This window comes from Pezoporus occidentalis, unplaced genomic scaffold (assembly GCF_034315485.1).
Source record: "Pezoporus occidentalis ecotype Australia unplaced genomic scaffold, CSIRO_AGI_Poc_V1 ctg7, whole genome shotgun sequence".
NCBI classification, from domain to species: domain Eukaryota; kingdom Metazoa; phylum Chordata; class Aves; order Psittaciformes; family Psittacidae; genus Pezoporus; species Pezoporus occidentalis.
Window position 1 is genome coordinate 1434651 of NW_026916052.1, and position 22464 is coordinate 1457114.

At 43.6% G+C, this 22464-nt stretch overlaps 1 protein-coding gene across 2 annotated transcripts in view; it reads left to right on the forward strand.

Moving 5' to 3' along the window:
- The first annotated feature begins 289 nt into the window (after positions 1-289).
- The window catches only part of EGLN1 (egl-9 family hypoxia inducible factor 1), a 36212-nt gene continuing 14037 nt past the window's right edge, over positions 290-22464 (forward strand). Inside the window, exon 1 of one of the 2 annotated variants that reach the window (XM_062641778.1) lies at positions 290-1385. In XM_062641778.1, coding sequence (XP_062497762.1) covers positions 456-1385 — 930 coding nt within the window. In that variant the 5' untranslated portion in view covers positions 290-455. The remainder of the gene's footprint in view (positions 1386-22464) is intronic. The other variant, XM_062641776.1, reaches the window with a different exon arrangement.

The following is a 22464-nucleotide window of genomic DNA, read 5'->3' on the forward strand; positions in this document are numbered from 1 at the left end:
CCGCGAGAGTGGCACCTCCTCCTCGGCCCGACACAGCGGTGGAGGCGCGGTGGGGAGAGGCGGCGGCCGCGCCGGCCCGCGCACAGGGCTTAGAGGCCGGAGGGGAGCGGAAGCAGGCCCCCCACCGTGCCAGCCGGCTGCCCGCCGCCGCCGCTCTCTCCCCTCAGGCCGAGCCGCCGCCGCCGGGGCGGCGATGAGGCGGCGCTAGCGGCGTTAGAGGCGCAGGGAGGGCGGCGAGGGCCCCCGCGGCAACCCCGCGCCCGGCCGCCCGAAGGAGGCCGCGGGCCGGCGGAGGCGGAGGGCGGCGGGGGCCGCGGCGGAGCCGGGCGGCCATGATGCAGTGAGCGCTCCCTCCCCGCGCGGCCGGGCGGGGGCCCGCGTTAGCGCCGCTCCCGCCCGCCTCCTTACATAACCCCTCGGCGGCGGAGCGGGGCTGCGGCGGCACCACCAGCGCCATGGCTAATGACAGCGGCGGCGGCGCCGGCCAGGGCGGTGGCGAGAGCAGCAGCAGCGGCGGCGGTAGCGGCAGTAACGGCAGTAACAGCAGCGAGCGGGACCGGCAGTACTGCGAGCTGTGCGGGAAGATGGAGAACCTGCTACGGTGCGGGCGCTGCCGCAGCTCTTTCTACTGCAGCAAGGAGCACCAGCGCCAGGACTGGAAGAAGCACAAGCTCATCTGCCGCGGCGGAGGCACAGCGGCAGCCGCAGCAGGGGGCGCTGCCGAGCCCCGCGGCGGGCATCCCCCGCCGACCCGCGCCCACAGCGCCGGGGCCACGGCGGGAGGCGGCAGCCGGGCGGGGGCCGGAGCTGCGGCGGGGAAGGGCGCAGTGTTGCCGTTGCCGGAGGCCGCCGCCGAGGCCGCCCCGCTAGCCAACAACCATGTTGCCGCCGCCGCAGCCGCCACTGGTGAGGTGGAAGCCCCGGCCGCGGCCCAGTCCCCTTCGCCCTCCGGGGAGGCGGTGCTGCTGTACCGGGACAAGTCGAACCTGTACCCGGGCGGCGTGCAGGCAGGGCCCGGCGGGGCAGCGCTGCGCCCCAATGGGCAGACGAAGTCGCTGGTGCCGCAGCGGCTGGCGCTGGAGTACATCGTGCCCTGCATGAACAAGCACGGCATCTGCGTGGTGGACGACTTCCTCGGCAAGGAGCTGGGCGGGCTGGTGGCCGAGGAGGTGCGGGCGCTGCACCACACCGGCCGCTTCACCGACGGGCAGCTCGTCAGCCAGAAGAGCGACTCCTCCAAGGACATCCGCGGCGACAAGATCACCTGGGTGGAGGGCAAGGAGCCGGGCTGCCAGGCCATCCGGCTCCTCATGAACAGCATGGACGATCTCATCCGACACTGCAACGGCAAGCTGGGCAACTACAAAATCAACGGCAGGACGAAAGTGAGTGCGGGACCGCCCGTGTGCCCCCGCAGCAGCGGGGGCAAGGACGGGGGGAGCGGAACCGGCGGTTCCCCGGGCAGGGGGGGTGTGCGCGCACGTGTGCGCCTGTCTGCGGGTGTGCGTGCGGGTGCGCACGTCCAGTGGTGCGGGTGTGTGTGTGCGGGTGCGTCCGGAGCCGCCCCCCGGCCGTGGCGGGACTTTCCGGGGGGTGTTGTTCGGGGACCGTCTGCGCTCGACCCAGGAGGTGTGACAGGGCTCGCTTGTCTCTTCGCTCTTCCAGAGCGGGGTGTGTGTGTTGTAAGTCCGGGCTCAGAATGCGGCCTGCCGGGTGCTGGCCTTAAACATGTAGGGAGGAAACCCGCAGCGGTGAACTGTTGTCTCAAAAGCCCGATACATCGCCGGCGACCCTGTCAACCAGGGAGCCCTAGTGCGAGCCCCTGCAGTGGGTGCCGCGGTAGCCAGCGGAGCCACCGGTGTGAGAAGCTGGGGGGCTTCTGGCAGAGAGGCTTATTTTTTACTATCATGTAGTCTGTTTTCTGCGAAAAAAATCGTAGTCTTTAGATGTATTTTGGGACCAGAGAACTGAATCAGAAATCTCCCATCGTATTACCCTAACTTGAAGGTCCCTTCCAGTCCTTTAAATAAAGCCCACGCCCTTGGTGAAGGACTAGCAATGAATATTCATCAGCGTCTTTTCAGTTAAATAAAAAAAGGGGGGGGGGGAAGCCCCTTCACAATTTGCTACCTCTGTTAAAACATAAGGAAGCTAGTGAATTAGTAGGAACCAGCCCGCGGTGGTGGTTACGCTGTCACAGACAGGCTGTTGTTGCTGCAGCTGCAGAGTCTCAGCTGGTAGGAAGCTGCGGGAGGGAGGAGGGGAGAAACTGAGAGGCAGAAAACAGCCTTGGATTTGTTTGAGGCCCGGGAAACTCCCGTGATAAAGACAAGTGGGTGCGAGTTTTCTCTTTTTTTTCTTTTTTCCCCTTTTTTTTTTTTTTTGTCAAATGTGGTCTTTGTGTACCTTTAGTTGAACTCAAACTTTTTAACGGAAACGTGGTCTACACTCCTCCTAGATCCCTGGTACCTTGGACTTTACGAAGCCAACCTGTCTTTGAGACAGTCCTAAAGCCAAGGCCCCAGTGCTTCAGACTGGCCCTCTAAAAATACCAGTGGCTTTGGTGGGTTCAGTTTATGCAGCAATAAGGAATACTGTTTCTGGTTTTATGTGTAGTTGTATGTGCTAGGGCTTTAGAAAAGGACTTTTGGAATTGTAATCCTGAATCATGTGATTCCTGGGCTACAGTCTTGCGTTTCTAAGTAGTAAGATACTGATACTTCTGCCAATTGTGAAAGGCAGAAAAATCAGTCTGTTAATGCTGCACACTTCTGTGGAGCAGCAGCCACACAGGGTTGTTTAGCCCCACTTGTTTTTCTGTCACTGCTGAAATATGAAAACTGTCAGTCACTCTCACAGATACCACCCTGAGTTGAATAAACAGCAGTTGGTGAGAAGAGATTGACAGGTCAGTAGAAGGGTTTGGTATGTTGGAATGTGGGGTTTGTCAGTGTTTGGGAATGGCAGAGATAGTGATACGGCTTTCACCTGTCTTATGCCTTTGGATAACGCACCTTTCCTCTGCCGTTAATACCACAGTAAGTTGAATTGAAGGGCTGTGGTGAGGGAGCAGTCCATCAGTGGTAACTTCCGTACATCTCTGCAGGGCTCCTGGCTGTTTAGAGGAGAGAAAGGGGGATGTAGAATAAACAGAGACACCTCTTGGTTATCTGAAATAATCTTTAACTCACTTCTTACCCTGCTTTTTCTGAATCAAAGTTTGAATGGTTGCTGCTGGAATCCCAGCATAGTTTTTATTCTTGGCAGTATATATGGGTGTACAGTAGAGATACTGTGGTAGCTGCAGCAGGTTACTCTCATCTTTTAGTGCACTTTGCATGGTGACAGCTGCTTAGATGATTTAGACAAATACAGTCTGATTTCAAATCTTGGGTATGTTGGATTTGCATTCACAGCAAAGACTTTTTAAAAAACATGTACTGTTTATTCTTACTGGTTTTGTTTCAAGTAAGAGGACCAAAATGCATGGAAATTTAGGACAGGTTGACCAACTGAGCTCTTACAGAATAACTTTACTACTCATGTGTGCATATGTTGCAATGCTGTGGTTTGCATAGTTGGTGTGTGGAGAAGTTAGGGTACCATTTTACTGAAGGTGCTAAATAAACCAATTTGCAGTGTCACTGGAGGTTTGTAATTCCCCAGCATCTGAACCAGCAAAAGAATTCCAGCCCTTGGGGATTCCTGTGTGCTCCCTAAAATACTACCAATGTATGCTAGCTGCACAAGGTGATGGGTTGGCACAGTATTAAATGACTGCAGTTTGGTATGGCACCTGATGCAGCTGGGAACCTGCTAGAATTGGGCTTTGCTCATAAATATGTCAGTGATGTAGCTGTGCTAAGGAGATCTGGGGTGGTGACATCTAGGAGTCTGTTCCCTTAAAAAATCATTTAGTGAGAAATCAGATGTGCAGTGTTATAACTGTGAGGAGAAGGGGATTTTCTTTTCACAATTCTAAGAGCATATTCTTTTGTTCTTTGTTTTTTAAGCCTAACTTTAATGTTCTTTTATTAGACCTTCTCCTGGGTTCAGCTTAAACCATGACAGACCTTTAAATAAAAAAAAAAACAAACCCAAACCACTTGTAGCCAGTTATTTAAAATATTGTTGTTGGATTCACAGCAGTGTTGTCTTAGAAAACTGGCTTTGTTTTGGAAGGTTGTGCGAGTGTTGGCATTATGTCACAAGAGTCACAGGAGCTCTTATTGAATCTTTAACCTTTACCAGATCTAGTTCAAGCTCTGTAAACAAGCATATCCTATAAGAGGGAATGAATCATAAGTCCGCTCCACAGTGTGCTGAAATTCCTACCCTCTTTCTATTACTGAGTCTTCAAAAATGTTTTGCTAACTACACATACCTACGAAATCCGATTTATTCTCTGTGGTTTAACTAGAAGCTGGGTACCTTTATAGAAATGAATGGATTATCGATGAAAGGTTTTAATGATGCTGTTGATCAAGGCTAATTGTTTTTGGTGTTGCGGAAAAACAGTTGTAGATAAAATTGAAGAGATGATACCTAGATTATCGTTTAATTCATTTAAGGCTAAACTTGTACACTTGTTGGTGGTGTTGGCATTGAATTTGCCATCACTTCTGCAAAGTGTCTAGAAGCAGTACATATAAAGGTGGTGTATACCCTGCATCTCCTAGCCTGTAAAACTATTAGGGAAAAAGTACATTGTTTAAATTGAATCAGTTTTAAACTGATTTCCATTCAATAGGACTGGTCTCTTAAGGTAAATGACATGAAATAAGGTAAGAGCTTAAGTCTGAGAAACTGAGATTTTACATTTGAAAGTCCCTGGGTTTTCTCTAGACTAACTGGGCTACTTAGGACCAATCTACTTCAACTGATGTGGCTCTGCTTAGACCTGACTGGTAGATTACTCTCCACCCTGAAAGGTGTCTATATCGCAGTAAATACAAACCAGCCACAGACCTGTGAGGTCTCTGAACGGTACAGCAGCAGGTATAAGAGAATGGCTAACTATTTACTCATCTCAGAAGTCTTGACTTACTGCATTCCTTGCTTTTGTTCTCCTAGTCTCTTTCTTTCCAGACGCTGCTTCCTTCTTCTCTCTAGCAGATGGTGACACATACTTGCATACATGAGATGTAGTGTCTTTTTTCTACTTCCTGTTATTTTCTAGGTTTTTCTTCTTCAGTCTCTTCCCGAAACAGTATTTTCTTCTTTTTTTAACTTTCCCTTATCAGTTACCAAACTTGTATGTGCATGTATTTCTGTTTCCTGCCTGTCTTGTATTAGATAGCCAGTGGAGGTATAAACCTGCTCATCAAAGTCAGGGAATGAAATCCTGAATTTCACCCAGATAAGTTTTTTTTCCTACTTCCCCACACAGAGGATGAGGAGGGGTCAAGGGAGGGGGCAGCTTCAAGATTTTTTTGCTAGGTTTCTCTTTCCCCTGTTGTGAACCCTGACAATCATTTAAAACTTCCTATAAATCTGAAGTTTGCATCTTTTACTACTATTGCAGTAATACTGGGACATCCCAGTCATGGGTTCCTAATAATCACTGTATAAATGGACATCTGATCTTATCAACGGTTCCTGCTTCTGCTCCCATCACACCCAGCACCGCCCATCTTCTAACCCTACTCTGTGCCATTTAGTAGTAGGAGATTGAATAGAGGTTTTGACAGTCCTTGTTACATCCCTTCATGTTTTGCTTTGTTCTCACTTTCTGTAACCAGCGGGAAGACTTGCAGTTCAAATGCTGCATTTTAATGCTCTCCTGTCTCTACCAGTAGGCCAGTGGCGCACCCACTGCTGAGCCACCAGTGGCTGAAAAATTTGCTTTGTTAGCTACACATTGTGCAAGCCTGCTTTCCTGCTTTTTCTTGGAATCGTTCAATTACTCAATTGCTCCTCTCTTACTCGCTCCCCGCCTCCAGTCTCAAAATAAACTGACCTGATCATAAGTACTTTAACTGCTGCTTATAATTCCCTGGATGCTCATCAGTTTGCAGCATGATGGTTGTGCTAGAGCATCCTGGAGTTTTCTGAAGACCTGAGGTCTCTGAATTCTGACTAGTATGAGGCACTGACTAGTGCCTCCTTCAGAGTTGATAATGCTCCTTTAGAAAATCTTGTATAGGAGTGAGTGGACTTCTCATACGCTGCTGTTAGCTTTTCTATAAACTGGAAAGAAGAGGTACTCTACTCAGGCCATCTGTTTATGTTGGTGCTTTCCTACAAACTAGTTGGATTAATGTTTGTTACCAAGGAAAGAGAAATATACCTAAGGAGCAGTAATCAGCTGGTAGAGCTGAAGATGTCAGCAACCATGTAGCGCTCACTGAGTGGGGGCAGAAGGAACATGGGAGGGGGGTAGATTAAATCTGAGCTTTGCAGATGCTGTTTAAAATAGTACATAGGAGACTCGAACAAGACTTCTGGATGTTCTTTCCACTCTATCTTATTCTGCAAAATACAACCATGAGTGTGTGTGACAATAAGACAAATGAAAATAAGAAGTGGAGAATAAGTACTCAGCAAGTGGGCAGGTACTGAAAAGTGATGATGATGGCAAAACATGGTAAAAGGAAAGGGAGCACAGAGACAGGTGCAGGGCTCTGCTGCAGCTTCTGTGGGTCCCACTCTGATCACAGGCCGCAAGAGCTATGACTGTGGGTATGAGCTGAGGAATGTCTGTAGCGAGTAATTTCCCTTCAGTTTGCTTGTGGCATGCTTGGTTACAGGGATCCTTCTGTATCATTCTGGGGGTTTATTTCACTATCATGGCTTGAATTTATTTCTTGGTAGAAAACTGCCTGATGTAATTGGTTCATAATGGATGATTGTATGGGTTTGAATTTATCACTAAGCTGTGGGAAGTGTGGTTGGGTCTCTCTCTCTCTCCCAGTACTCACTTGAGTTGCTTGACCTTCATATAGAATGTGACCAATGCTCATCTTTATCAATTCTTTTCCCAACAGTGATGTTTCTGTTGGTGATCTTCTTGACAAGTGTGCTGCTCAGCGAAGGATTGTATGGTGATTCATGAGTACTGAGGAGCCTGCAGTTCTTGTATCCCTGTTGGGGTAGAGCCCTGACATGTGATGAGCACAGTTTCATTTGTTGTTCTTCATGTACAAGCATTCTGGGTCCCAAATGGAATATATGATCAGAAGGCTGTCTGTTGTCTCTAATACACATGATCTTTTGGTCAAGAAGCACAGCATCCAGAAAAGACATTTGTTACTGGCCAGTGAAAATGAAAATGTGAACTTTGCTGAGATTGTTGGGTTCTCCTAACAGAGAAAATGACAAAGATATGCTAGTTTCTGAGGGGCAACTGTGTGGTGGTTTTAATGTTGAAGTGTGATAGGAATACAGCACGTCTGAGGATGGAGAGCTCTACCTGTGACCTCTGTCTTAGGCTGAAGTTCAGTGAATGCTTTCGGCTGGCGCTGCTGGAGAAGTAGTCACTCTTCTTTGCCAGCACAAGTATTTACATGGCCATCCTGTGAACTGGTTTGGGGAACTGATCCATCTGAAAAATAAACTGGCAAAAGAAGTGCTCCTGGTTCAGTGTTCGGATGTTTGTGCTGGCACAGGGGACTGGCAGATGGTGAGACTTTCTTTCAGCAGCAATGTAAATTTATGCCAGCTTAAAGCGTTTGCCAAAGTACAGCCTTAGTTTAACATTCAGGGACTGATTATCCTAAAATTTGCCCATGAAAATTCAAACACAGTCTAAGAAATCTTTGCTCGCTTTCTTAACCTTTCTCCATTCTTGCATGTTCAGTGTGAGACTCAATTCTTGCCATGAGAAATGCAGTCTTCCATCCTCCAAGGATCTTCCTTGGGGCAGTTTTATACAGCAGCTTTCCGGGTCCACCCACCATGTGATCCCATGTAGCATGGCACAAGGAGAAAAGTATTTTCTACAAAGGAAAACTTACTTTTTTTTCCTTAACCCATCTCTGCTAGCTCCCACCCTCCAGCTACTAGCTAGATTTCTTAGGCTTGTTCGTTGTCCCTGTCTATTATTGTGGAACTTTATTAGCACCAAAGACATTCTTCATTTCTCTAATTCAGGATGAGGCTGGACTGGCATTGCCTGTGATGAACACTGCTGCAGCTTGCTTTTGTTTGCTGCTGGCTGCCACTGGTAAGGAAGGTTGCTGCTCAGCCGCATCCCCTTGTGCCAGGTCCAGCACTCCTGCTTCGGGGGCTCTGTCTGAAATGGGCAGTTTCAGTCTATTTCACTTCTTTGGTTCTGTTCCCTGGGGCATTATGATAGCTCTCTGAAATTCTGTGTTGGTTTCTTGCTTGCTTTTTTCCAGTCATTTTTGATGGGCAGCTGCAGTTAGTTTTTGAGTTGTTGCTGTTCTGGAGATTAGGAACCCTTGTCCTTGTGGTTTGCGCGCATCAGTGATTTCAGTATGCTGTGGGTAATTATTTCATTTTTTCCAGTCAGTGGTATCAAAGATTTTCTAACCATGTTGCTGCTTTGATGTGCTATGTTGTCTCTTCTGCTCAGAATGGGCTCGATTCAACAGTGCCCAACAACCATAGCTGTACAGCATCAGAGGAAGAGCTGTCTTCCCTTGGTGGTGGCCTCTTGAACTGAAATTCCTTGGAAGTGATGTCCTGCCAAGTCATAGGACTGTCTGAGTAGCAGTTCTCAATTCTCTAGTTTGGTTTTTATCACTAACCTTAACTGGGTGTTTGAGAGATGTTTTCCCTTTTTCTAGATGATGCTTAATTTCTGAATAGGTTCTGCCAACTATTTCCTGTAAATAAATGAGCAGTGTATTACTCTCTTTTGTGTTAGTTACCTGCTATCACAGTGTTTGTAATTCAGTCCTGGTTATCTGACAGCTTTTGGCTTGAACAGGCTTGGTTGCTATTGGAATTTTGCAGAATGCTGTCTTTGTAGTTGCCTACTACATTGTCCTGTGAGTGCAAGTATGTATGTATGTATGTATGTATGTACCTGTAGGTATGTACATAGTATACTTGCAGCAAGTAATCTACATTTAACCTCATGGCTTAGATGAAGGCTTTCTCCTGCAGCAGAAAGGAAACTTGTTATAAAACGCGAACAGATACTCTGCATAGAGCAGAAATTTCTTCTTGCCCATCTGGAGACTAAACGGGTTTTCATGAAGTTCCTTGGAGAGTTCTTGTACAAAGACAGCGCTTTTTTCAGCTCAAAATTCAGCATGGGACTGTTGCGCCTGAGTTGGTTGGATGATTCTTCAGTGGAATGCTTGTGGGGCTCCCTGTCTCTTGTGCTGTTGTATTTTGTTTCTTTACAGTAAGGGAGTGACTGTGGACAATCCAAGGACTGTGCATATAAACTTACTCTGGATCTGTCAATAGAAGATCTTTTAATCACTGGCATGTTTCTTATACTCCACCAAGGAAATAATATTTTGAAAGTGGCATTTTCAGTGAACAAAGCAGTAAAGTTATTTCACTTTGCAGCTACTATTGAATGAAGTGTTTGTTATTTATGATACCATTTTTGTCTTCCACATTTGTGACTTACTATATAAACCCTTCAAAAGTAGGACTAACGCCTGGTCTTTGTGGCCTTTTCAAAAAGCCACTTGGTGTTCATTAAATCCTTGTAAACTTCCAGTTTCTGAAAACTGTTGGTTAACAGTGGTTAACAACAGCTCATCAAGCATATTTTCAGTGCAGGCCTGTGCCAGAATTAGCTTGTAAGTGGCAGTCGTAAGCTTCAGGTCGAAAGCGAATTCACTCCCTGTTCCAGGACAGTATCTCAAAAACAGAGCAATGCTTTTATGCACGTAACAGCTGCTTGCACTTGAAGACTTACTTGTTCTTTGGTATTTAGCTTAAAACTACTCAAGATTATTTTTGTTAGCATATAATGTTATAAATAGGAATTGGGTAGAAATGTGTGTGCCTGCATGTCTGTATGGATGTTGTGTGTGAAGATAAGGCAGTTATGTTTACGTTGCATGCATAGTGCTGCAACAAAGAGATGAAGGCTGTACCTGTAAAGCAGTTGATGAGGCCTAACAAAGTATACTATTTTATACCTAATTTTACACATTAATTTAGGGTCAGACCAACTCGGAGCACGTAGTTTGACCATGAAGGCATTCTGGACTGTACAAATGATGTGTGACTTCGAGGAAATGCTGCTCTGTGGCCCCAGCATGCTGCTCTGAGAACGGAGTGTGGGACTGCTTTGCCTTGTTTCAGCAAAAACAAGCATTATGTTGAAAATGATACAAAGGTGAACACAGTGAGGGAGTTCAGGAAGTTGTTGTCCCTTTTGGTTCTAATGGGGTGGAGAAAGTGTTGCATTGGTTGTCAGATGACTGTGAGAAGTTTTAAAATGCAATAAATCATTGAAGACATGAGGGGTTTATACGTACTTGCCTTTTTTTGTTTTGTTTATTTTTGGTCTGTTTTTTGTTTTGTTTTAATGTAAAGGTATTTTAAATCTGTTTACTGCAAGAGCTTGTACTGTTGATTTGCATCCCTTTGTCTTGTTGATGGCTCAAAATTCTGGGTGAAGTAGCAGAGGCTGTAGGTTTCTCTGCTGGGCATGCTCTTGCTGTGGCTTGCTGACCTTCTGGCATGCCACGGTCTGTTATCTTCCTGCTTGCGTAGTTTGTTCAGCAGGCTGCAGCTATATGGTTAGAACAGTCCTAAAGTTACTAGTCAAATTAAACAAAAAAGTTACAATAATAGGCTAACCTGATTGTTGTGATAATGTAGAATTTAAATTGCTGTAGGTCAAAACCTTGGTCCATACTAATTTTGTGGCAGAAATCCTTATATGTTTAAGTTCCTGCACTGTGACAGAGTCCAGGGATGCAGCATGTGAAAGGTTTCCAAAGCAGTTTATAGATGGTTATTAATATATCTTTCTTGCTCTTTGTCCTGTTCAGGGAGCTCACCCTCACTGTGGGCACCAAGCTTCCTCAACAGCTTCTGCTGTATTCAGACAGCGTGTGGTCTGTGCTTCGCTGAAGGCATCGGGCCCTTCCAGTTCCCGCAGTTGCTGCATTGTTGTTCAGGCAGCTGGCACGCAGCCTTGTTGCTGTGAGAAAGGAAGCTGTGGCCAGTTGATAAAGGCCTCTTAAACTGACTCTTTTTCAGCTGGCATATTGTATGATGCCCAGTGAAATAGACATCGGCTAATCATGCTTCTGGCTTAAGCTTATTTGTGTCTCCTTTAGCCCTGATATGACAGAGCATGAGTCAGTCAGTAGCACTCTTCATGATAGCGGATTTGTTTTTTCAGGTCATACGGGGAGAGGCTGAGAGAGCTGGGGTTATTTATGCTGGAGAGGAGAAGGCACGGGGGGACTGTACCAGTGTGTACAGATACCTGGTGGGGGAGTCATGAAGGGGAAGTCAGGCTCTTCTCAGCAGTGTCCAGGGATGAAGCAGTGGGCACCCTGAAATGCAAGAAACACCATTTAAACTTAAGAAATGCTTTTTCCACTGTGAAGGAAAATGGAGAAGCAGGTTTTCAGGGAGGTTGTGGAGTCTCCATCTTGGAGATCTTTGAAACCCAGTCCCTGGTCACCCAATGTGCTCTGAGCAAGGGGCTGGACTACATGTCCAGAGGTGCCTGCCAACCTCACCCCTCCTATGGAGAAAACAAACACTCCAGTTTGGAATGGAGGAGATACAAAACAAGCCAATTTTTGTAGTTATCAAAATTCTTGTTTTTTCCAGTAATGGTACAGTCAATAGAAAGTCCTGCTTATTGCATCTGTGAGTGAAGTGACGAGAAGCCTGCCTTCCTACTAGTGGTTGGTTGTTTCTCAAAGCAAGGTTGTGGTCAGATATGTAATAGTTTGAAATAGTTGGATCTCTCTTGTTCATCCAGGTGGTCGCTTGTACTGTATAGTCTGTGCTGCTGCCTCTTCATTGTTTTCTCCTGTGTTGCCTGTTTTACAGTTCCTATGTGCATATGTCCATTATGGAGACCTGTCCTAGGATAGTTTGCTGATTTGAAGCATGTGCACACTTCGCAAGACTGATCTAAGCAAAAGTTTAAGAAATTAAAATCAATTAAAATTAAAATCTGCTGGGGGCTGGGTCATACTTTCTCTCCAAAATTATTTTAAAGTTATGTATGATTTTGGGACCTCTTCTATAGTGAAAAGGCAGAGTGCACCAGGGATAGCTATCCTTTCTTTGCTAGACAGAGAGGAAAGTGTCAGAAGAAAACCCACAAAAAGTGCTTTGCTTTAATATTTGTCATACTTTTTTACTTTATATAGCAAATTTTATAACAAGCATCTACATAAGATTATTTTCAGACATTCTAATTTTACTTAAGAAAAATGTCACCTGCTTAACATTAAAAAGTTTCAAAGAAATGTGAGGAGGGAACCTTTGGACAGGTGAGAATCAAGCTTGTATGTTTTGTCAGACTCTTGTATAAATCAAAAGCCTGCAGCTCTCAAGTTACACTCCTTGCCCCCTGTTTATCTTCTAGCCATTTTCTTTCATCTGTATTCCCCACATGTCGTTGCTACTCTTGCCCGCTTTTCTCCTGCCTGTGCTCCCCTGGCGACCTCAGTCTGCAGTAGTGAGCTCCTTTGCCCACCACTTCAGGTTGAGTTGAGAAGGGAAAAGAGGGAAGGAGCAGCAGCACCAGGTGCCCCTGCAAGGGTGCAGAGGGTTAGGCTTGCCTCAGTTGCTGCTCTCTGACAGGTATTCAGCAGCTGCAGGCAACCTGTTGAGCTCTCCTCTGCAAGTACTGCATTTGAAAGATAAGAGCTGCCTGCCTCTCTGGAGATGCCAGTTTGACCATCTGTGACCTCTATCTAGTCACAAATTGAAGCTAGATAGAGTTGTGCTCATCTGAAGTGACCTTCTGTATGAACTGGATGCCAGACCATCCTTGAATTATAGGTTATAAAGCTGTGTTTTTTTTTGAAAAGTACCCAGTCTTACTATAAAAACAAAATGCAAATAAAAATGCAGCGATAACAAAGTACAAACCAGCTGTAACATGTTCCAGTGTGGGTGACCAGCTTTGCTCAGAACTTAGGCCATTTTTGCACTCTTGATTAATTAGTTTCAGTTTTTATCAAGTTGCCTTCTTATGTTTGCTAGACAGTTTTCCTTATCAGTCATCTCTGTTTCACATAAGTATTTATCTGTTTCAGTAATTGGTGTATATATCGAGCTTTGAAATTTGTATAAACTGATGCTGTTATATACCATCTACTTTCTGTTAAGTTCAAGAACTGTCTCAATCAGAGCTTGCATCTGGACCATTGCTTGTAATACACACAGATGGATGGACATAGTTGCCATTAATTTATGTAATCTTGTTTTAAAAGCAGTTTGTACTTTTGGCCTCTGCAATATCCTGTAACAATGAGTCCTGCAGTTTGATTAGATGGAAAAGGAACTTCCTTTTGTTTAAAACCTACTGCCTGGTGATTTCAGTGTCTCCTGGACTCTGTATTGTGAAAACTAATTTCCTGGTAGCTTCACTTTTTATGGTTTAAAAGTCTGCCGTTTGCTTCCATACATTTTTCATTTGATATTCTTTCCCTCCTAAACTGAAAGATTGTAGTCTTTTTAGTGTCTCTTCGGATGGGTACTGTTCCACATTTCTGGTCATTCCTGCTGCCCTTCTGTGCAGCTTTTCTGTTTCTGCTAATCCCTCTTCAAGGTACCAGAAGCACAGTATTTAAGTAGAAGTACATAATTAATTTGTATGCTGGCATAGTGATGTACTCTGTGTTGCCTTTCCCTGCCTAGTGATTTATAACAGTTTAGTTGCCTCTGCTGAGATAATGGTCTTAGGAGAATCACCTGTACTTAGTGCATTTTTTTTCTAAGTGATGCTATCGAGTTTAGAAGACATCACTGTATAAGAAGGCTTTTTTTCTTTTCCAGATGGTATTCCTTTGCACTTAATCTTTCCTGAATTTCACCTGCCGTTTCGCTGTCCAGGCACTTGGCATTAAGTCTTCTGTGCACTTTTCTGCACCTTTGTACATCCTAGTCAGGGGTAGGATGGGTTATGCACCATACTTCAGTATTGCATGTAAACACTGACCCTCTCGTGCTCACCTGCTTTTCCCAGGTCACAGAGGAAGAGTACAGGTCCTGTGGGGACCCTGCTGGTAACTCGTCATTTTTCACTGAAAGTAGGTTAGTTTGCTGTAGTGAAATTTACTGCAATTTACTGTTTTATTGCTCTTCGCTATGCCCTTTCCAGTACGTTAGAATGCCTTGGAAGTAAGATCTGTGCTTAAAATGCTTTACACTTAAACATTTCTAATTTTTGCATTAAAAATAATGCTTTGAGAACATTTTCATTGAATCTCCATTATAGCTTGGAGAAAATGACATGCAGTGACTCCCGAAGGCCTCCTAACACCTGGCAAAGACTCAAGAACAACACAGGAGTTCCTAGTCTGGAGTCCTGACTTTGTCATTTTCCTTAGTGAAAATAGAAAATGGGAGTGGTCTCTCTCTTGAGCCAAGGCTATGCCACAATTATATTGTAAGCTATATAGGTAATAAGATAAACGTATTATTTTTGCCTGTTTAGTCGTATAACTTTGTAAAGAGCCTTGTAAACATGGAAAGTAATATTCCTCTGCAGAACAAGAAATGTAGATTAAGGTACTGTCAACTAGCTTTATGTTTAGCTTTCTCACACAGCAACATGACTGTTGCGGGGGGGTGTTGTTTCTGACTTAGCCTTTTACTCTTTCTGTACTCGCATCCTGCTACTTGGAAGGTACACACCCATTGAAAGACAAAGCAAGTAACAAATGATCTTTCCTCGCCATTGAGGCTTCTGCTTCCACAGTTCAGCTAGTAACAGCTCCATAGTAAAGCCCCAGAGAAAACTGCCTTTGAGTGAAATTGGTTTTCCTTCCCCACCCCCGTTTGGGTACAGCTTCCTAGGGGGAGTGATGGAATTCTGCAGTGGCTCAGTGGGGAACAGAATTTACCAATGAGGGGAAGATGGAGTGCCTTTGAGATTTCTCCCTTCGAAAAATCTTTTACACATTTTTTCATCATCAGGCCTTCATTTGGCAGTAAAGGTTATCTTGGCTTGGGAAGCCTTAATTAACGGTGCCTTTACAGAGGAAGTAAATTCTTGTTTTCTGGAATACCTTTCAGTCATCTTATTAGTAGTTGCATAGCACTGCTTGTATTGATCCTGGAAATAAAATATATTATGGCCTTTTTACAGGCACTTTAGGGTCTCTGTGTGTGCCAGGCTGGAGCACCAGTCAATACGCTTGAGAGCAGAGATGCCATTCAGAGACATAGAGACAGTTAGCTTCTTGCAGGGCCACTCCATGTGAACATTTTATCTGGGAGACAGATGATGTGAGGAGCCTTCTGTGCCCAGTGGGTGGATATGAGCAGGATGGTACTGTGTTGTACACAGAGCGGTGCCTTTTTTCTTTTCAGTGGCAGTTCTGTGTGCTGAGAGTAGCCTCCGCTGTCTGAGATGTTTTGTCTTGCGGTTGATTAAGGGACTGGAGGACACAGAAAAGCAATTATAGCTGAGGCCTGATGGGGTATCTTAGTCATTAGTGCTTGCAGCTTGATTTCATGGGGTTAGCAGCAGGGCAGTCACAATTAAAGCCCATGCTGTGGAACTTGTTCCCTTCATTATCACAGCACATGGTTGGCAAGCACCTCTGCTGTCCACTGGTCCTTACCTGCTCCTCCTTTTCCTTGCTCTTCAGCCTTTCTCTGGCTTCAAAATTGGTTTTCCTCTTCAGCTGCGCATCTCAAACTGTAACATCCTTAGTGTAAAGATACAGGGCTATTTACTGTATGTAGTAGAAGTTAGTAAATCAGTTGACTGCCCACAGTTAACTTCCTGATATGCTGTCTCCTATTCAGAAACTATTATCGACTGTTAGTATACAATAGTAGGCACATGTTTTAGAAGATCTGTCATTTATTTTGGTAATGATGTAGAAATTTAGTTTTAGAATATGTCTGTGGCTGAAAAATATATTTCTGCCAGCCCTGGAATCTGAGGTGATTGCCTGCCATTGATTTTTTTGTATAGAAATCTGGAATCTCATATTTTGCAGAATTGATTGTTGTTCCACTTGTTCCTTCATTCTCATGGTACTCAGCATTATTTTCCGCCTTTTGGTAATGCAGACTTTTGTCAGTGCTGTTATTCCTTTTGGTGTCTGCGTCTTCCTTTTGTTTCATTATACATCATCTGTCTATCAGTAATTTCCACTGGTGTTAAGATGATGATGAGTTCCTATCCTTGAGTTGTTTCAGGGAGTTTGCAGACTAAGGCACAGGTTCAGTTTTTCATCTGTTATTTCCTCCCTCCCCCCTTTTTTTTGTCACAACTTAAAGCTGGCACCAGGCTTTGAAAAATGAAACTTTGGAAAATAAATCTCCATGAAGGTTGTATAAATATGTCCTGCGGAACACTCCTTATAGTCTGACGTGACTCCTCTGATCTATGCTACTACTGCTAATCCCTGCGGTCTCTCTCCAGTGAGTATGATAGATTGTAAAGCCTTAACTGTCCATTGATTTACCAGAAAAATTCCTGCTGACTTGATTTTTGAGGACATACAGGAAAATTTTTCTACAGGAACATGAGAGAATGAGGTGTGCGTGTCCTGTCTTGAAATACATCATTTCTGGGTGGGGTGTGTGCTTCCTTTTGTCACTAAATGCAGTGCTTTTATGAAGGTTTAAGAGTATGTAATCAGTAGCTGCATGCTCTCAGCTGGTGTTAGGATTTCTAACTTTCTCTGAGCATCTGTAGAGAGGTCCTGGTTCTGTGCTCTTCTGAATGCCTTGAAAGAGGTAAAAAAATTCAGTGAAACATTGTTTCAGGGAGATTTCCTTCTTGTTCCCATCTGATTTTGTACACTCTGCCTTTTTCTGCTTACCTTATTGCTTTGTGTCTTACCTTATTGCTTTGTGTGGAGTTTGGGTTCTGCCTCCTGATTTTTAGTGGTAAATTTGGAGTTTGAGGTTAGCATCCTACTTCTAACCATGATAGTGAGTTACAGACAGTCATAGCAATGTTGATTGACAGGAGCCTTTGCAGATTGCATAAGTGAGGTTTTTTAGTAGTTCACAGAAAAGGGGCCGTCTCTGGAGAAGCCTACTTGCCTTTTAGGAAAGGTGAATAAATTTGATGAATATATAAAATATGATTTTTGTCATTGAAATAGTAGCAAGAAGGAAAGTAGGTAAGTTTTTTGCCTGGACTGCTTGTTTTTGTAGCAGTTTCCTAATGCCAAGTGTAAATGGACTTGGAGCAAACTAGATGGCGTTCCTTTAATCAGTTGATAGCTTATAATGCAGCATGCTTTATTTTTCCCAAGTCATGAGGCTGTTGTGTTTTTTTTCCATCACGCTGGTCTCTCGGGGCATAAGTGGTTGTGACCTGTGGGGAGAGTGGGAAAAGGCTTGTTGGAGCAGCACCAGGGAGCTCTGCTCTCTGCAGTAGGTCCTAATCTAAAGATGATCTTCTTGTTGCCATGAGTTTAAATCTGTAGAGCTAGGCGAGGACAGGCAGTTTCCTCAGGTGTTTGTCACTGCCTGGAGTTAGTGTTGGGTACATTCAGATCCTTCTTGTGCTCACATGGCCATGTACTCCTAAAGCAAATACATCACATTCCTGAGCCGCCCTCCTCAGGAGTTTCACCAAGCAGCACAGCTGAATGCCTCTTTAACCTGAAATAACGTGGCTGGTTGTGCTGGGACATTCATAGAAGGGGTGGGTTTTGGAATCGCTTTCCTGACTTGCATGCCAACGTCAGCAGTCCTGCTCCTGCTGGTTTAATAGTCCTCCTTTAGCTGTGCATGGCCACTGCTGTTCCTCAAGGCTTTCCCCAAGCACTGGTGGGAGTCCAGCACAGCTGCAACACCAGTAGATTTGTATAATGCCTGTTTACGTTTGAACTTGGATACACTGGGTGATCTGGTTAAAACCAAAAAAAAACCAAGTGTTGTTTATGCCATCTGAGAGAGAGGCCTTATTAGAATGTGATAGTGGGATTGTAAAGAAGGGCTTGGATGGAGGCAGTTTGTATGAAAACCCATCAAAAGCAGCATGGGCAGAGTCAGCATTTCTTGGATTTAAATTGTAGATGACTTGAAAGTTACTACAGGCTGTTTGTTGCTGTTTGGCTTTAAACCTTAGTCAGACTTCTGTGTAGTGTTAATATGAATTAAAGCAGCCCATTCTCTATTAGCCTTTCAGTGCATAGTTACTTGTGTTTTTTTTTTTTAATTCATAAATATTTTCAAAAAACTGTCTGGACTCCTAGTAGGAGTGAATGCTGTGGTGTATGGTGTCAGGTTTGGAATGCTGTGGGCATGCTGAACCATGTGTGCCCCCTTGCAAATACCATTAAAAATATCTTAAAAGTAATTTTCCTCAACATACTGTTTAGAGCAGTAAATCCATCTGTGGTTAAAATCTGAGACCTTGACTTGGGCACTTCAGTAAATGTGCATGTAGATACATTAACCTTAAGATACCTACAGTACACAAGTACCTTCAAATATCTGGCTAACCACAGTACTGAACATGCCATCCTACTACTATGCAGTTGCACATAATTCAAGTTTGTATAAATATCTCTGTCTTATAAGCTACATTTCAGTTACATGGTTATTTTGCTCCGTAAAACAGAAGCAAAATTACAGTTTTAAAAAATAAATGAAATAACTAAAATTAGTTCTTTTTACGCATGCACATCTCCTAGTATTTACTTAGTTTCTTACCTTCTATAGGGAATATTTCCAGGCTTCTCAGTATGTATAGTTTTGGGGGGAGAATGGTAGTGATGATGAATGATATTTTTTTTAAATGGCAAACCTCTCAGCCATTCATAGATATTACAGTGAGGTTTTTGTTTAAAAATAAACCAAAAACCAGTCACCCCCTTGCCCACCTGTAATACTTAAGCTTCCTTCCTCCTTAGCTTCTGGTGTTGAGAATAATAAGAAGTCTCCAGCTGTGGAGTTTGGGCTGGTGTGCGTGCTTTATATTTAGTGTAATGCGAGTTCAGTTTATCCAGTAGATCTTGCACAATTAAACAAATCCACTGTTCATGTATAATCCGTCAGTGTGCCTGTTAATGTCATGTGGTTGGCTCTGGAAATCTGGTGTGCACAAACTACTGTTAGAATGTATTTTAAGTGATATTGCTGAATGAGACTTCTTACTATATTAGTGCACTGTTGTAATTTGGTTTAGTGTTTTGTTATTTTTAGTTCTTAAAGACATTTCTTCTCTGTTTTCTTTCCGAATGGTTAGTGATGAACCTAGTAAGTTGAGTAGTCTCATGCGAGAGCAGAACGTTCTGCACCAACTCAGGGGAAAAGAAAGTTTGAAAGTACTTATTTTCTAAGTAGTATTATTCATTTCAAAGCATTTATGGTGTTAAATTAAAAACAGACTCTTAAAATTTGTGTTGATTGACTTACTTCTCTGTCAAATTCTTGTACAGTGCCAAAACACTGAGTCACCAGTCTGCTCCTCTTGGAGGGAGCAGGGAGTTATCCATGGAGGCCAGCCAATTCTGCAAACACATTTTTCTTTATTCAACAGTTGTTTGAATCTGAAATGTATTAGTCAACTTCATCGTAATTTAGACAGATTTAGGCTGACACAAAGTATGCTTTAAATCCTTCTCAGCTGTGAAATCAAGTGTTGTATTTGCTCCTAGGCTTTTGAGAGAGAGAACTTTCTGCCCCTGGTGATAGTGCTTTTCATCTGCCTTCTTCGGGAAGCCTCTATTAGATATCTCTCTGGGTTTGTTTTTTTTTTTCTGTTCTAGGTTATTGACTTTTTTTTTAAGTTTGTAGTAGGCTTTGATATTGAAACCATCAGAAAATGTCATATTGAACCTTAGGGGGAGCTATTAGTGCTTTGAAACACTAACATAGCTTGGATGTGCTCATACTTTTTTGTTGGGGGAATGCGGGTGGTTTAGGCGTAGAAGACATTGCTTATATTCAGAGATGCGTTAGATAAACTTTACCTTTTCTTAATATCCTATTTAAGTCAATGCACAGCTCTCTATACTTTTTTTTAGATTTGAACCCAGATTTATTTTCATAATAAGCAGTTATGTTAATGGAAGCTAGGCATTCATAAGATTGAAGGCCTTTGGGTGTTTGCACTGGTTTCATTGATTCAGTTTTAAACCAGCACCTTTAAGCTGGTACAATTTTGAGAATAAGCTTGTTGTACCTAGTTTGGCTAGCAGCCTGGAAAATGTGGGTGTGTTAACTATTAAAGAAGAAACAATCTTCATTTTTCCCCCCCTGTAGCTTGTAAGCTGACTTGGTGATCTCTTTGCCTTTGGAGATTTGAGTCTTGTAACTTTACAAGCTCAGATACAGGAGAGCAGGGAGAACCTCATTAATGTTTAAGTGCTGCTATCTCAGTTTAGTAGCAGTGGGAGCTGCAGGACTTAAGGTGGGAATTAGGAAGTGTGCTTTTAGGTCTTCCTGTTATGTCTGTCTATAATTCTGGTTTCAGTCACTGAAACCAGGTCACCTGTTGTGTTTCTCTGATTGCCCTGGTTTCCTTAGCCTCTGTGCAGGAGACGTGCCTTTTGTCCCTGCTCTGAGAATTGCCACGATCTCCCGTTGGTTAATGGCTCCTACTTGATAGTTTCATGGGAACTTCTCTATTCTATGTAAGTTTTTTATTTATTAGATATATTTATCAAAGTGTGAGTGCATCTCACATTTAGTCATTTTCTGAATATCGGACTTGAGCATTTGGAGTTCTGAGTTTTTCCTTGTGCCATTTGGAAGGACTAATGAATTATCCAAGTCCATATGCATATTTCTTCAGCAATTCAAGAGCTCATGAACATTTTTTAGAGCCTATGTGCATGCATGAATGAAAGGAACAATACTTGGAAATCAGCTTTGTGTGATGTTGCTGTTGAGCACAGTTAAAATTGAACAGTAAAGGGGGAGTTTGGATCCAAATTCTGTGTGGATCTTGTAGCCCTGGAATGTTGGGCTCACCACAGCCACTGAAATAACGTGAAAGTTTCTGTTTTCCAATTTGTGATAGTTATTAGGATTTGTGAAGGGAATGTTGTAAGTAGGGACATGCCATGTGAAACTGAACACAAGGGTAAAGTCATGACCTAATTTGAAGTTAACCTGCTGCTGAGCCTGCTATGTTGACAAAGCTGATTGGCAAGTTAGAAGTAAGCAATGTAGTAGAAATATTAATCTGTTGCACCAAACATTTGATGGAACGTTATGTTGCTTGATTTTGTAAGCATGTGAAATGTTCTATCAAAGCAAGCAGAAATCTTGCATTGGCCATTGCACCGAAAGGCTGGGAAGGAGTGAGATAGGTCAGGTTCTTAGTTTCTGAACTCCCTAGAAGGTTGTGGAAGATACAATCCATGTACATAGCTGTGTGCTGTTTCTATTTATAGTGTAAGCAGCTATGTCATCTCTCAGTTTTTCCTCTCTCCCTTCCTGAGTTAATTTTTCATCTCTATTCACAGTTCAGTTTGTCTTCCCTTTGCCAGCTCAAGAGCTGGCAGCTTTTCCAAGCCTGTGTTTCTATTAGAACTTCTGTTGCTACCTTCAGCAGCCACAAGAGAGGGGTGACTTATACTTGTCCTTGCCTCCAGTTGTTTTTTCCTAGAAGAGCAGCTTGTGCTTGCCAGCAGATAAGCCAGATAGCTGGTATGTGAAGTAATGAGGGGTTTTTGTTCTGGGTTTTTGGTTGGTTGGTTGGTTGGTTTTGGGTTTTTTTCTTGGTGGTGGTGGTGGTGGTTTGGGGGCTTTTCTTTTGTTTGTTTTTCTGTTTGTTTTTTTTTCTGTTTTGTTTCTGTTTTTGTTTTTTTTTTTTTTTGCTCTGCACCTAGCTGTTTACCATGGCTACAGAAAAAGATGCAGCAGAAAATAATACCTCGTAACTGCCTTGCCTAGTGGACAAATTGAGTGGCTGTAGCGGTGACTTAGGAGAGAGGGCTTAAGATAATTTTTCAAAGCTGCTGCAATATGTCACTCTCTTCTTTATGTTAGCTTCTAACTCAAATTTACAATTTCCATTCTCTCTTGGAGACTTGTTAACTACTGCGTTGTTTAATTTATAAGCCCATCTGTAGTAGTTTGCTTTCCTCTTGCAGATTCTCCAGTTGACGATGATTGCAAGGCATGGATTTTTAATGAGGGAATCTTTGCAGCGGATGATAATTCTCTCCAGCTTTTCTAGTGTCACAGTGTTGACTTGTGTGTGAAAACATAGTTCTCCAGACTTGCTTACTGGATTGTGGAGGATATTGGCATAAGGTTTTACTCAGATGAAAGCTAGTGTGGAAATACTTGGATTAGCTGTGTCCCAAAAAGTTTATTTTACCCCTTTCAGCTTTCTCTGTTTTGGGTAAGCCTGACAGGAATTTCTCCCCATTGATACTTTCTTTCTGTTGC